Source organism: Phyllostomus hastatus, unplaced genomic scaffold (assembly GCF_019186645.2).
Source record: "Phyllostomus hastatus isolate PE091 unplaced genomic scaffold, TTU_PhHast_1.1 phas_scaffold_385, whole genome shotgun sequence".
NCBI lineage: Eukaryota > Metazoa > Chordata > Mammalia > Chiroptera > Phyllostomidae > Phyllostomus > Phyllostomus hastatus.
This window is the reverse complement of record NW_025334026.1, coordinates 249,229-264,066: the sequence shown is the minus strand read 5'-3', so window position 1 is coordinate 264,066 and position 14,838 is coordinate 249,229. Positions and strand designations below refer to the sequence as shown.

Below are 14,838 nucleotides of genomic sequence, written 5' to 3'. Positions count from 1 at the left end.
GTGCAAACTAGAAGGAAGTGAGGGTGTGAGCCATGCAGCTATTTAGGGAAGAGTGTCCTGGGCAGAAGGCACAGCCAGTGCAAAGGCCCAGAGGCTGGATCTGCCTCAGTAATATTGAAAGCCAGCAAGAAGACCCATGCGACTGGAGTGGAGGGAGCAAGGGAGAGAGTATAGGAGGTGAGGCTGAAGTAGTAAATGAGGGCTGAATCAGAGAAGAACCCCGTCTGCCAGTACAGCCCCTGTAGGACTTTCAGCAGCCGAGCAGTGGCTGGAACAGAGGCTGCCAGTCATACACCCAAAATACTATTTTCCTTCCTTCCTCCCTTCCTCAGAACTTGCTCGGGGTTTCCGGCCTCCAGGTGGCCTGTGTCCTGGTTCTGGGCTGTTCCACCCCACGGCTGATGTTCCACAGAGCACAGTTCCGACCTTGAACTAGGGGCTTTTGAAGCTGAAAATAATTCAAAGCTAGAGGGGCTTTTGGTGATTGTTTTCATGTATTTCCTCTTTTCAGAACATTTTTATCTCTGCACAAATTTGACAACTTGTCTCTGTTTGAAACAAGAAACATTTCTTTTTCTTGGGAGCAGGGGGAGCAGTGACCGGAGGAGCAGACAGGCTGTGTGTGAGTGACCAGCTGAGGACCTTGGACGAGTGACTTGACTTCACTGGTTTCTCATCTGTAACACAGGGAAGATAATGACTATCTTCCCAAGTAGCTCTTGAAATGAGTGAGATTATATATAAAATGCACAGAGTTCACTGTAGGTGTTTGATGATTCCCTCGTAGTCGTTAGATGACTTTAGATTCCCATACAAGGACCAAACACAAATGTAGCTTTTTTTCTTTGTTGGAGCAAAAGCCAGGCTGCCCTGACTTTTGTGACTCTGGACAAACAATTGATACTCTGTAGGCCTCAGTGTCTGCATCTGAATGGGGACGTAATAACAATACCTCCACCCCCGTGTGGCCCCTCTACCTGGCTCATTCCTACTCCTTTATCAAGTTTTATTGCTACAGTTGCTTCCTCCAGGAAGTCCCATGATCTCTCCTAAGTCTGCACTCTCACAACCCTTGAGTTTCCTGACACCTATGACAGCAGGTAGCAACTGTCTATTTACAGTAGGCTGCAAGCTCCTTGAGGATAGTGGCCTTATTCATCTGAATAGGTCTGTCGAATGAATGAATTCAAATAAGCATGTTCACTAGTAAATGGGCTGATAATCTTCACTATCCCAGACTGGCCATGCCCCAGCTGTTAGAAGCTAGTTTCCAGAGGGGTGAGGTGAGAGGGTAAGAATGATTCTGGGGACCTATCTCCATTTTGGTGGCACAAGCCAAGCTAATGCCAGAGAAGAAACCTCATGGGGACCCGAGGCGATCCACCCCTTTGCTTACGCAAACTCTAGCTTCTTTAGGTCCCGGATGGCAGGGAGTTCCCCAGCTGTGTCTTCTGAGGAGCTTTTTGTCCTGGAGGGAATAGGCAATGTTAGCTGGGAGCAAGCCCTTTGCCTGTTACTAAGCTACTACCTATGTGTTCCAGAATGCCTGCCCCAGTGCCCAAAATTCCCCTAAAAGACCATCTTTCTTGTGGCTACTGTAGCCCACCTTTGGAAAGGAAAGCCTCGAGACAGGACTTAATTTGGGCATTACTGTGTGTGTCATGAAAGAGCCCCAGGGAAGACACCTACCAGCACCCATCCCAGACAGCACATAGCAAGTGCTCCAACAATGTGGGATGATGGCAGGAGTGAAAGACAGTTGTTCTGTGGTCAGGTTGCCTCCACTCTCTGGACTTCAGAACTCTGCAATCTGTCAAATGGGGGTAACACTGGTCCCAGATGCCTTGAAAGGCAGCCATAGGTGTCACTTCTGTCACTAGATGCAGAAGGCAGCTCTTTAACTCTTAGCAAGGGAGCTATGTCCCTGACTTTAGCTAAGAAAGAATTAGATACACGATGGGACAAAGTGACAAGTCCTGGGGCCTCTGCCTGGGTGGTGCCTGCACTGAGAGATTCCCGGTAGCCATTGCCCAGGGTGAGAGCATGGGGTGTCCTAACGGAGAGGAAGCATTGGAAGTGCTAATGGCAAACTTGATCTTAGGTCTTATATGCCTTCAACTTGCATGACCTGAATCACCTCCCATACCATTCCCCCTCACCTCTGGATCTGCACAAGGTTGCCCAGGTCTTCCACATCCTTCATGGACTTGGCTTTGAAAGGCTCGATAGTAAACTTCTCTTCCACTGCCTGGAGTAGCTTGTCTTCTCCTTGCTGTTGTAGGGACTCCCATAGTCCCACTGTGTCACTCAAGGCGGCCCTGTGGAGGTAGGCCCTCAGACCCAGGCACAGTGACCGGGCTAGACCATAATGGAGGGGCAGCTCCATGAAGGACCCTCCTGCCTATTCAGAAACTTTCCTCCCTCAGCGTAACTCCTACTTCCCCTGAAAGCCTTCAGTGACCACTCCAGCATTCTCTGCATGGTTTTATTTTCCTTTTTTGCTTTGGCTACTAGGAAGCTCAGTGCTAAATTCTTGATTGAACCAGTACAATGGCACAGGGCCTTACAGACTGGGCAAAGTATGCTTAGGGGAAAGATGGGAGAGATTCTCTGGAGATTAGGCAGAAGTGGTTGAATAGATCATAAAAGGATTTAAATGAGCCAAATTAAGAAATTTAGACTTCATACTGAGGGTAGTGGGATACCTCTAAAGCATTGTAAATATGACCAGATTCAAGTTCTGATTAAATACAGTAAAGTGGAAGAGGAGAGAATGAATGGAAGTAGGGTGATCAACAGAAGGCTGTGGATTTAATCCAACCATGAGAAAATGGTGGCTTGGTCCAAAGGTGGAGAGAGGAAAACAAATTTGAACTCCAATCAGTTTTAGATTCTAGACATGGCCCAGTGCCTGGCATACGGTTGAAAGAATGATGCTATCTCTCACTGGTTGTGTGACTTGGGCAAGCTGCTATCCCTCTCTGAGCTTTAGTTTCTTCCCTTAATAAGTGAAGGAATCACTTCTGCCCTGACCTGGCCGCTGTGCGTACTACATGAGACCCAGCATGGTGTCACAACCACACAGGTGCCCAATGCAAAAAGGCCCCCTTCCTTGTCCCCTGTTCCCACCTGAAACGGATGACACAGCTGAGTCCTACAAGGCTCCTGAGTCCAGAGGGATCAATGCCAGTACTGCGGAGGTCCAGGGAAAAGTCACGGCCCGCTGTCTCCAAGGTGCTGGCCAGTACGTGGATGTCTGGAGGCATAAGCCGGGTACCCAGGAAGGACAGGTGCGTTGGGAGACCCTGCACCACATGCTGCCAAAGGCCAGTGTCCAGTGCTTCATGGGCGCAGTGCAGGAGCTCCAACAGCCTCCCTGACTGCAGCAACCCTGGCTGCAGCCGCTTCAAGTACCTGGTGAGCACCTTCTGCTTTCTATTCACCACAGTGGCTGCCACTGACCTTGTCAGGGTTCCCAGGCAGCAGGTGCGAGGCTGGAAGACCAGCCCGACCAGAAAGCGTGGCACACCATCCAGCCAGTTGTCATAGGGCTTCTTCTTCCTTGGGGTTAATGCCAAATACTGTGGCAGCTCCTTGTCCTTGATCTCAGTGCTCAGGGCCAGCCACAGGGCTCCAAGAAAGCACTGCAGGAGGAAGCTGGAGAAGGCCAGCTCAGTCTCTGGGGCCCCAGAGGCGCACTGCACCAAGCCTTTGGCCACAGCCCAGGCCTTCACCTCCGCCGATGGGAGCTGGCCCTCCTTCAGGGTACTGTGGTGTCTGCGACCCTGCTCCCAGGCCAGCCTGGCCAGTGCCTCCAGGGCCCCTGGGGGGCTGTCACGGACAGCTGGGCTCAGGAGGCCAACATAGAGTCCTGTAAGTGTGGAGGGCAGCTCGGCCTCCTCTCCTAGCTCCAGGAGAGCCTCTGAGAGCTGGCACACAGCCCTGCACACAGTGGGACTGTGGCTGTGACTGTGGAGAAGCGGCTGGCCCTGGAGGAGCACCAGGGCTCTCTCTCGGTGGTGAGTGGCCCCCAACTGTTCAAAGTAGCGCAGCACATAGGTCTCAGCCTGCTTGGCTGAGAAGCTGGCCATCTCGAACAGGGCGTCAGCTTTGCTCAGACTCAGAGCCAGGCGGCCCCGAGACCGGACTGTGAGTAGCAGGGTGCAGCCTCGGAGCAGCTTGCGCTGGAGGAGGCCAGCCAGCAGCCCCCGAAGGGAGCGAGGCTCCGCCAATGTGGCTCCACACGTGCTATGCAGGAGGCTGTCCTGGGCTTCGAGCTCCTCAAAGGCATCCAGGATAAGCAGTACACGGTCAGGCCTCCTCAAGATGTGACCAAAGACCTCATTGTCCACTGGTAGTGGCTGTGGGCCCAGGGAGAAGAGTAGATCTTGCAGGCGGTAGGTGTCCCCTGAACGGTCCAAACAGTGGCAGGGCAAGTAGAAGACGAAATCGTACTGTGGCAGCTGGCCACAAGCCCAGGTCCGGCTCACTGCCCGGGCCCAGTGGCTCTTCCCCTGTCCTGCCCTGCCAAGCACAGCAATCACCTGTGTCTCACGCAGCTGCCGACGGTCAGTAGCAGCAAGCAGTACCTCAGCCAGACCCCTGCAGGCTGGCTGCCGCTCTGCCCAGTCCAGGGTGACTAGTTCCCTCTCTTGGCTCTTGCTGCTGCTCTTTTCCAGCTGTACCCTCATCAGGTCCACCTCCACCAGGATGCCTTCTGGGCCTGCAGGCTCGGCCTGGTACTTGTCCCGAAGTGAGCGGCAAAACTGCTCCACACTCTCTGCAAAGCCAAGGGATGTGTAGGGTGAGGGGAGGATGCTAATAGCAGGACTGGCCACCATAAGGGCAGCCAAGAGGACAGCCCAGCCACCATCTCTAGCTTCTTCATTTGTTCACCACACAATCTTCACCGACTGTCTTCTTTATTCGCTGCTTCATTCAGTACCCAGATACTCATTTATTAACTCGTTCATTCCCACACCCATGCATTCCCTCATCTCATTCATTTACCAATCAACTCCTTCATTTACTCATTAACCTCCCTCTTTTGCTCACTCACAATAGGGAGGGCATTGGTGGGGTATTAAGAGTTATGGTTGTGGAATCCATGTGTCTGGTACAAATCTCAGCTTCCCCAAATAGTGTAATCTTGAGCATATTATATATCCCACTATGCTTCAGTTTCTTTGTCTGTAAAACGGAGGTAATATGAGGGCTGTTTGTGATGTTAATGATTTAGTATATCAGATGTACTTAGAAGAGCACTTGCAACAGAGTAAGCACTCAGCAACTGGCCATTCTCTGTTTGCTCTTCCATTCTCACCTTCTGCCCCACACTCATCAGCTACTCCCATCTCCTCACTCAACCACCTGCTCTTCCTTTGTTTGTTCTCTCAGCCTCACAAACAAGATGGTAATGCCTAGGGGTGCCTCTTGAGGGGCAGGTCCGCAATAAACATTACTTAAGTGTGAGTGAATGCCAGAATGAATGCTGACATGATGGTACAACCCAATGAGTAATTGAGAGAGTGAGTGAATGAATGAGTGCCAACAAATAAGAGTTTGAATATGTGTTGAGTGAATGAGTGAAGTGATGCCTTCAGCACCCAGGGCAGAGGACCCAGCTGCCACTCACCAGGCCATTTTGGAAGCTTGCTGGAGACCTCGAGAGCTGCAGGGCATTGGGTGGGGGACGTTTCATTCTCTGCAGATGAAGAAGGTGGTGTCAGAGTTAGGGTGAGGGGTGCCCTAGGGTCTTCCCTCCCTCTGAGGCATTCAGCCCTGAGTACCCAGAGGGCAGAGCCTACAAGGGCTGGGGGCATTAAAAGGTGGGGACTTGTGGTTGTGTCCTGCTTAAAGATGGCTTTCTTTGGCCAGCTTTACTTTAAAAAAGTTTCACCACTGTGTTTTCTTTTTAAATCCTCACCCAAAGACATGCTTAAAGAAGATAAGAGAGGGAGAGAGAGAGGGAGGGAGGGAGAGAAACATTGATCGGTTGCCTCTCATACATACCCTGACTGGGGACCAAACAACCTAGGCATGTGCCCCAACTGGGAATTAAACCTGCAACCTTGCAGAGGTGCCCAACCCGCAGGCTGCATGGGGCCCAGTATGGCTATGAATGCAACCCAACACAAAATCCTAAGTTTACTTAAAACCTTTTTTTTTGCTCATCAGTTTTCATTAGTGTTTATGTATTTAATGTGTAGCCCAAGGCGACTCTCTTCTTCCAGTGTGGCCCAGAGATGCCAAAAGATTGGACATCCCTGGTGACGCTCCAACCAACTGAGCCACACCAGCCAGGGCTTTTACTATGGTTTTAAAAATCACAACATCTACATAAAAATCAAGATTTCAAGATTCTTCTGACAATTCAGAAGATATGGCCACATTGGGCTTTCTTGCTGGGTGACAAGCTGGTGAAGGCCGGTGGTCTTGTTTAGGTGGGACATGGATTCTCCAGTCGTCTCCCTTGCCCACCATCCCAGGCCCTCCACCCCCTGGAGATTCTCCCTGTTTTACATATACGTGGCCTGCTTGCCCCTGCAGGCAGCTGGTTGTGGACCCTATTGAAGCAATATTTCCTCCAGGGCCTAAATCCTTCTTCCAGTAACCTCGCAGCCTCTGAGGTCCTTACCTGTTACATTTGCGCGGGAGGTCAGGGCTGGTTCTGGCATGTTGGGAAGGTCAGTTGCAGATGGGGCAAAGGGGCTGGTAGAGCCAGGCCGGTCTGGGGACTTCGGGAGGCTGTGGATAACTGGGCTGCTGGAAGGGGGTGCTTGGCTGGCCTGGGGCATCTTGCCTACATTAGGTGGGAAAGGAATATAAGAACAACCAGGTGTTCATCCAGGAACCCACTTGAGTCACCCAACCTCAAATCAGGCTGTGGGGCTTGGGAAGTCTGGAGGGAGAACTTCCAAAAGTTGGCATTTCAGGGTGGAGTTGAGGAAAGAGCTCTGGGGTTACATCTAGCTCCTCGAGCCCTGGTGTCCCCATCCATGATATGGATACACCAGCTAATGGGGAGCTTAGGGCAAGTGCTACTATGGCAGGTTTTCTACTGTATTGTCTGTGCTCATTTTCCTAGATGCTCAGAATATTCCCCTGCTTCTGGAGTACCAGTGTACTACACAAAAATTAGTGTGTGACCTTCAAAGGATGCTTTTCAATTGAGTGGAAGTATACCCCTGGCCTCATTCTCTCTCCCATCCCTGAAAGTCCAAACATGGCCTTCCCTGAGCAATTCACAATCCATTAGTGTGGCAATCAGAAGGGATCATTTTACTGGTCAGGAAACAAGGTAATTCAGAGAAAGCTGTACAAGGATGCACACCAAACTGTTCACAAGGGTATACTAAGACAGTTGAGGGAGAGACTCAGTACCCCAAAACTTGTAAGCATCTCTTATTATTTGGCTTTCTAAAGAGTCTGCATTGATGCTATAGTTTAAAATATAATAATGTTTAGTAGTGGGGAGAAAAAACTAAGGCTTAGTGGGGGAAAGTGACACATAGAAGGACACACAGCCATTCACTCACCCAGACCACCATGGAGACTCTGCTCCTCTACTTTGATTCTTAGCAAATAGGGACAGAGAAAAGTGTTATGAGGAGGGCAGATCATGAGAAGGTACTAGGCTAAAACCACCAAATGCCTGGGGTTGGGGGAGGACAGAATCAGGGAATAGTCAGGCAGCAGGGAGAGGGGGTGGGGGCACCAGGGCCAGGTCTCACTCACTCACCTTGGTAGATGAGTATACTGGACACCTCTGTCCCAGATCCTGAGATTTGCCAGAGCCCCTGGGGCAGAGGGAGAGTGGGAATGATGTGGATGGGTCCAGCAGGGAGGCTCAGACAACTCAAGAAGGAACTGGAGGCAGGCACTGCAAGAGACAAAGGCAGTGAGGTGAGATCCTCTACAGCACCTATGCTGTTGCTTTGTGATTATTGGATTAACATCTGACTCCCTTTCTAAAGGTCTCCAATTTCCCAAAGAGCAGTAGCTGTGTCTGTCTTGATCATGGCAGTGTCCCTAGCACCTAACAGAGGGGTGGGTACAGAGAGGTGCTCCATTCACAGATGATGAATGCATTGGGCTAGTGGGTGAATTCTCTAACTGGTGAAGACTCCATGTTGTGTCTCCTAGAGAAAGGGTTCCTTCTAGAGCTTGTTTCCTGCCTGGGGTGGAATTGATGGAGACCTGAAGGATGAGATGGGCTGGGACAGAAGTGGGTGACACTGGTTGGGATTGGGATTCCTGTCCCTGGTGGACCCTGCCTTAGTTACTCGTCAGGCATGGGGAAGGGGGAAGCCCACCTTCTCCAAGCCCCCCACATACCAGGAGTCAGGACAGTTTCCTCTAGCTGGGTCTGTCCAGATGCTGTTTCCTTGTTGAACAGAGCAGGTGGTGATGGGCAGGGCAGAGCTGACGAGTCACTCGCTGGACCCACTAGGAAAGTGCCAGTCACCATGGGCACATTTAGGGGCTCGGCTGTGTGGAAGGAGCCATGTTAGAGGCTGCATGAGATCTAGTGGGTTTCTGGAGGGGCCTTCTTAGGATGGGGAGCACTCTGGGGGCATAGAAGATCTCTCTCCTGGAAGTTGGAGGAAGCTCCTGTCCTCTTCTCAGCCCTGGGTGAAGCTGGTCTGATCAGCAATCATTCTATGCCAGGCAGCCCCTGCTCCCAGCCCTCTCCTTGTGACTGGGCCCTTAGAGCTTCCTGAGATGGAGACCTGGTGATGGACCCATTAGGTCACTAAGGCAGGACAGACCTATAAGTAGGCCATTGGCCCAGAGCCCTACCACCTTTTACAACTAGTCACAGATCTCCTGGGGTGGGGGACTTAAGAAGCATCAAGCACTTCCCAAAGAAAGAAGAGGGTGTACCTCTATCAGACTGGGGCAGAAGTCTTTCTCATGTATTTAATGGGGAGATCTAAGAGGTTAGAGACTTCCTTCCCCCAGCAGACTGGGGACTCCCTGGAGACAGGGACTACTTCACTATCATGGGCTCTTCATGGGCAGAGTCCCTATCTTTCCCATCAGATTGGAACTCTCTGAGGTTGGGAACTAGGCTTCTTCCATCAGATTATGAGCCTTTCATTCCTCAGTCTGTTTCCCACTCAGGGGCTGGTCTTTTGACTTTTGCAATAACAACTGGGTGGGAGGAGAGTAGAGAAGAGGGGAAGGAAGGGGAGGAAGCATCTGTTGGGAGAAGATGGTGAGCTTGGAGGAAGAGGCTCACTGAGGCATGGGGGGCGGGCCTCGGGAGGGCACTGAGTAACCAGCTAACCCTAGGTGAGTACTCTGAAAAGAGAAGGCAGTGGAACGAGGTGAGGGGAGTGTGTGGGGAACAGTGGAGTGGAGCAGGGCCTCAGCTCTGACTCAGCATATAGCAGAGGGGATGCTAGGGAAGAATCTTTGTAGGAGAAGCTGAGTCTCCCAGTGGCCCTCAAACTATACAAGATATGGAATCATGGATCTTGGTTTCAATCCCAGCTCCACCTCTCATTAACTGTATTATCATGAATAAGGGGCTTCACCTCTCTGATCCTCAGCTTTTAGATGCCAGTTTATATGCACACCTGAGGAGACCCAAGCTTTCCTGCCTTGCAGTCTCCCGGGGCCCACCAGCCCTGCTCACCGAGCTTCATGTGCTTCAGGTCTCCAGGCAGTTCCTCTGGGAAGGCTGCAGAGAGAACACCGTGGTTATCACCCCAGGGAAGGGGTGTTCCAGGCCAGGAGGAGCTCCTGAACCCTAGCAAGCCAAATAGCTTTGCCTTAAATGTCTGGGAATGGCCTTGGGAATCCCATTCCCTTCCCCTGACCATTCCTGTCCCCTTGTCTGTCTGTTTGTGGTCAAATTCCACATTGAAGCTCACAGGAAAGTGAGACACTGGAAGTGGCAGAAATGCAGAGGGGACAAACAAGATGAGTTTGAGTTTAAGGAAATAAAAATAAAAAAAAACCTGCTTTTGATCTCTTCCTAGCCGTGTGCCTTTGCAACACAGCCTATATGAGACTGTGATCTCTCATCTCTGAAATAGGGAGTGGGGAATGGGGGCGGGGGGGCGGTGTGTGATTCCTACCTTGCAGAAGCACACTGGAACTCAGTGAGTGAGTATTAAGCACTTAGCACACTAATGGAGAAAACCCCTACGTGTCCCTTAGCAAGGGGCATTATGGTTCATCTACCAACAAAATACCACGAGCCCTGAAAATGAATAAGGATCCTGAAAGATGTATAGGGAAGTGTACTGGCATCTGCAGTTTACTTTGTAATGTTCCAGATATAACATGAATGAATGGGTGGATAGATAGAGGGATGAAATACAGCCAAACATTAATTGTAGAATGTAAGTGGTAGGTATGTGGTGGTTTGTAGTACAATTCTTCTACCTTACTGTGTATGGAAAGTTTTCATAATAAAATGTTGGAAAAAATATTTACCAAATGAAAATGAAAGGAGGGGAGAGAGAGAGAGAGACAGAGAAGAGAAGAGAAGAGAAGAGAAGAGAAGAGAAGAGAAGAGAAGAGAAAGGAAGAAAGGAAAGAAAGAAAGAAAGAAAGAAAGAAAGAAAGAAAGAAAGAAAGAAAGAAAGAAAGAAAGAAGAGCAAGCCAGCCCAGGAGGCAGGAAAATTCTCTACAGTGATAAAGAAATGATCTTCCATACATGTTACATGAAGAAAGCTAGGTGAAGAATAGTGTGGGTAAAAATGTGGTAATTTGTGCAGAAAATTTAGAAAAAGAGTTGGCTTATAAATAAATAAAATATTTCTAACAAGGCCAAAAGGAAACTGACAACATAGGTTGTCTTCAAGGAGGGAAACTGAGGGAAATAAACTGAGGAAAACTATATGAAAATAAATAAATTGGTACAGGGCTTACCCATGATCTGGCACATAGTATGCACTTGATTAACTGATATTTTCATCTAACGGCTATTTACTGAGGTGCTACTGCATGCCAGACAGTGCGCTAGATGTTGGGGATGTAGTAGTGAGTGAAAGACTAGGTCCCTATCCTCACAGTGGGAGAACTAGGCAAAAGGCAATAAATAAGTACAGATTATGATAAATGTTAAGGTGCTAGAAGAGACATGACAAGGTGAAAATAAATGAGGTAATCCATGGGAAAAAGGTGAACAAGAAAGCCCTCCAGATCCAATTAGCCAAGACCTAGAAGGTTTGAAAAAGCTGGCCATGCAAAGAAGTGGGGCAAGGCATAGAGGGAACAGCAAGTGCAAAGGACCTGAAGCTAGAAAAGGTAGGTGGATTACAGGAATGGAAAGAAGCTAGTGTGGCTGGCACATAATGGCTTTTGGGGAGTTTGGACTGGTGGAAAGGATCTAATCATGCAGGCCTTGTGGTATGTATCTTGTAGCCATTGGAAGGTTAACAGGGAAACAAAATGATCTGATTTGTATTTAAAAGTTCACATTGGCTGCCAGGTGAGGACAGATTGAGGAGGCAGGGAGACTAAGTAGGAAGCTCAAAAAGGTACAGGTACTTGACACAGTCACAGAGAGCAGAAGTTGCAGGTACAGAATTAAAACCCAGTTCTTGCTGAATTCTGTGCTTGAAGAGACCCACCTCAAATACAGTGGTGAAAACTAAGCACAAAAGGGAAGTCAGAGCCCAAAGGTCCTTTGGAAATGGCAGTCAATACAGCCAGTGGCAGAGACCCACCAGGAGAGTAGCCATTTGTACTTGGGCTGTCTGCTTCCTCCCTTAGTCACCAGGGGGCAATGGCAAGGGGAGAGGCAGGTGGGACACTCAAACCCAGGTGGACCAGACAGGACTCAATGAGGGTAGCAACTGGAATCCACAAAAGGCTTTGGAGCCAGGGTAGGGCTGGCAGTCAAGCAAGGCTGGGTAGGATGAGGGAGGGGCTCACTCACGTCTTTTCTGACTTTTTTGTCCTGCTTCTTCCAGCATCTCCACACTCTCGCTGATTATGTCTTCCAATCCTATGTGCTCAACTTTAAAGAAAAACCAAACCAAAGACACCAACATGCACAGTCAGTGGATGCCCCAGGTGAACCTGCATTGTCCCTGTCTTGGGAAGGGATCTGACTACCTATCGAAGGATGGCCATCAGTTCTTATGGTGCTCCCCAAGGAATAAGGAAAGAAATGCGGACTCAGCCAAGAACCCCCAACTTACTGAAAACGTCTTTGCTCAGGCCCTCGAACTGCGAGTCCTGGAACACATACTGGTCCAGTTCCGCTGCCCAGACAAGGAAAAGTGCAGTGAATCAGTGAGTTCTCAGTGTTTGCTGAATGAATGATCAAATTAATGAAAGAAAACTGAACCTTTATGGGCTCTTTATCTTATTGAAGGGATGGGGCACATATCCATGAAAACTTATCTATTGCTCTAAGGTAGTACAATGCAGCATGAATGAGTTGTCTTGGGGGCTTGAGTTTAAATTCCAGCTCAATCCTACACTAACCCCTCAAGCTATATGACCTCTGGCCAGCTAGTTAACCTCTCTGCACCCCCACTTCATCATCTGCGTAATGAGAATAAATAATGCCTGCAACCCAGAGATGGATGACAAGGATCAGCAGCTCTACATTTAAAGCATCCAACACAGTAGTCAGTACAGAGTAAGCACTCATAAATGGTGCCTAGTTATATGAAGTAGAGCATGGGTTGGAACCAATGGAAAGACAATTATCATGGTGGAGGTCAAAGGAGAGAATGGGATGGGGCATTTGGGGAGTGATCCCCAGAGGAAGGGATCCTGGAGCCAGGCCTTGAAAGATGGGGCAGAGTCTGAGAGGTGGAAAGTGGAGGGCTTTCTGGATAGCAGGAACAGAGTAAGGGAAGGTGTTTACACTCTGTGTGGGAAATGCTGAAAGACAGATGTCTGCACCAGAAGTTTCATGTTGGAGAAATTTAGAACTAGATTTTATAGGTAATGAGGAGCCATAAAAGGCATGTGAGCTGAATAATGGAGTAAAGGCAGAAATGAAGATGATGATTGCAAATTCCTTTTGTAACTTCGTTACACACAGAAATATATTTAATCCTCACAGCCATCCCATGGGGTAGGTATGATTATTATTCCCATTACACATATGGAAGCCAATGTAGTATTTCAGGATGTCTCAAATGACTGCATGCTCAGGCCAGGGCGTGGTCTTCTAGGAACACACAAAAAACCTCACAGACTTTAGGAGCACACTCCAGTGGTGCTGCATCCTCCATTTGCTTAGGCAGCTCCACTTCCTGTGTAGATGCCCTCAAGGGAAGAACCCCAAAATCCTAAGTAATGCCCAAATCTTTTACTACTGCCTCCAGTTGTGAGGAAGTGTGGGTGCCCTCAGCACCAAACCCTTCTGCTTCCTGCAAGTATATTCCCAGGAAGAAAGGGAAGCAGGCAGGCTTTCAGTTCTGCAATTTTGAGACATCTCTCCATTTTCTACCCCAGAATGATGCTGGATTAAACTGTGCCCTGAGGAAAGACTGGTCACATTTGTGCAGAGCACAGACCTCCTGAGTGATCTGCTTCTTCGGTTGCCAGAAAAAGGGCAGGTAAGAACACTTGTGCAATTTGTTCACTGTACAAGGGTGCCCAGCTAAGAGGGCAAATGGGGGAGGAAATTCAGTCTGTACTTCAATAGCTAAGGTGTTACCTCCCAGTGGGGAATGCATCCTCCAGAAAAAGGATGCCATTTTTTAATTTAACAAAGTCTCTGTATGAAATACTGGTGACTGTGGTTAGGAGGGATCCTTTACCCCACCTCTACCCCCAAAACAACAATAATGGAAACACCTCTCCCCAGAAAGTTCTGCCTTTATCTGAAAGCTATGGTTTTCTCTCTTTTCTTTCTTTCTTTCCTTCTTTCTTTCTTTCTTTCTTTCCTTCTTTCTTTCTTTCTTTCTTTCCCTTTCTTTCTTTCTTTCTTTCTTTCTTTTCCTTTCTTTCTTTCTTTCTTTCTTTCTTTCTTTCTTTCTTTCTTTCTTTCTTTCTTTCTTTCTTTCTTTCTTTCTTTCTTTCTTTCTTTCTTTCATGTTCACCCAAGGATATGTTCATTAATTTTTGAGAGAGAGGTAGAAATAAACAGACAGGCAGACAGACATTGATGTGAGAGAGAAACACTGATCAGTTACTTCCCACATGTGCCTCAGGACTGAACCCACAACCTAGATGTGTGCCCTAACCATGGATCAAACCCAAAACTTTTTGGTGCATGGGAAGATGCTCCAACCAACTGAGGCACACCAGCCAGGAAATGCTTTTTAAAACTGCAAACTAGCTTCTCCACTTATGCTTTGGCAAACCTTCCCATCCCAGATACTTCCCTTTTTGTGGCTAATAGGACTTTGCAATGAGAAAGACACAGGTTAGAATTTCAGACCTGCCCATTACTATCTCTAATGCAGCCTTGGGTAGGTTGTTTCAGCCTTCTGAACTTTAACTTTGTTATCTGTGAAGTGGAGATACTCATAATATCTACTTCCTTTGTTGTTGGGATGTCACATATCCTGCAATTAGAAAGCAAGTGCAAATACTAGAGTAGTTTGGCTTAGGAACTGGTGAGAAAGAGAGGGAGGGATGTATAATATGGGCTTGGTGGAAAGGAAGGACAGAACAAGAAATAGAAAAAGGTATACAAATGGAGGCACAGAATACAATAGTGAGATTTTGTTTGCTTGCAGGTCATTAGTGGAGGGGTCTATTTCCCTTACTACTCTCCATCTTCTTGGAGTCTTCCCTGGAGTCTCTGTTCTTTTAGCCCTCGCTGCCCATCCCCCTTGCCATGATTTCTGAGAGAGAGGCCTTCTGTGGCTCACATGAATGGGCAAGATTAACAAAAAAGAAAAAAA

At 48.6% G+C, this 14,838-nt stretch overlaps 1 protein-coding gene across 5 annotated transcripts in view; it reads right to left on the bottom strand.

The window, feature by feature from the left end:
* Nucleotides 1–14,838, bottom strand: part of CIITA (class II major histocompatibility complex transactivator) — a 52,340-nt gene that overhangs the window by 11,236 nt on the left and 26,266 nt on the right. For 3 of the 5 annotated variants that reach the window (XM_045819668.1, XM_045819670.1, XM_045819671.1), the window contains exons 4-13: nucleotides 12,166–12,228; nucleotides 11,901–11,981; nucleotides 9,644–9,688; nucleotides 8,338–8,490; nucleotides 7,742–7,882; nucleotides 6,638–6,802; nucleotides 5,636–5,704; nucleotides 3,130–4,780; nucleotides 2,160–2,318; nucleotides 1,397–1,468 (exon numbers count right to left, since the gene is read on the bottom strand). In XM_045819668.1, the coding sequence (XP_045675624.1) occupies nucleotides 1,397–1,468; nucleotides 2,160–2,318; nucleotides 3,130–4,780; nucleotides 5,636–5,704; nucleotides 6,638–6,802; nucleotides 7,742–7,882; nucleotides 8,338–8,490; nucleotides 9,644–9,688; nucleotides 11,901–11,981; nucleotides 12,166–12,228 (2,599 nt within the window). Of the gene's footprint in view, nucleotides 1–1,396; nucleotides 1,469–1,688; nucleotides 1,811–2,159; nucleotides 2,319–3,129; nucleotides 4,781–5,635; nucleotides 5,705–6,637; nucleotides 6,803–7,741; nucleotides 7,883–8,337; nucleotides 8,491–9,643; nucleotides 9,689–11,900; nucleotides 11,982–12,165; nucleotides 12,229–14,838 lie in introns of those variants that run through there. The other 2 variants (XM_045819672.1, XM_045819669.1) reach the window with 2 other exon arrangements.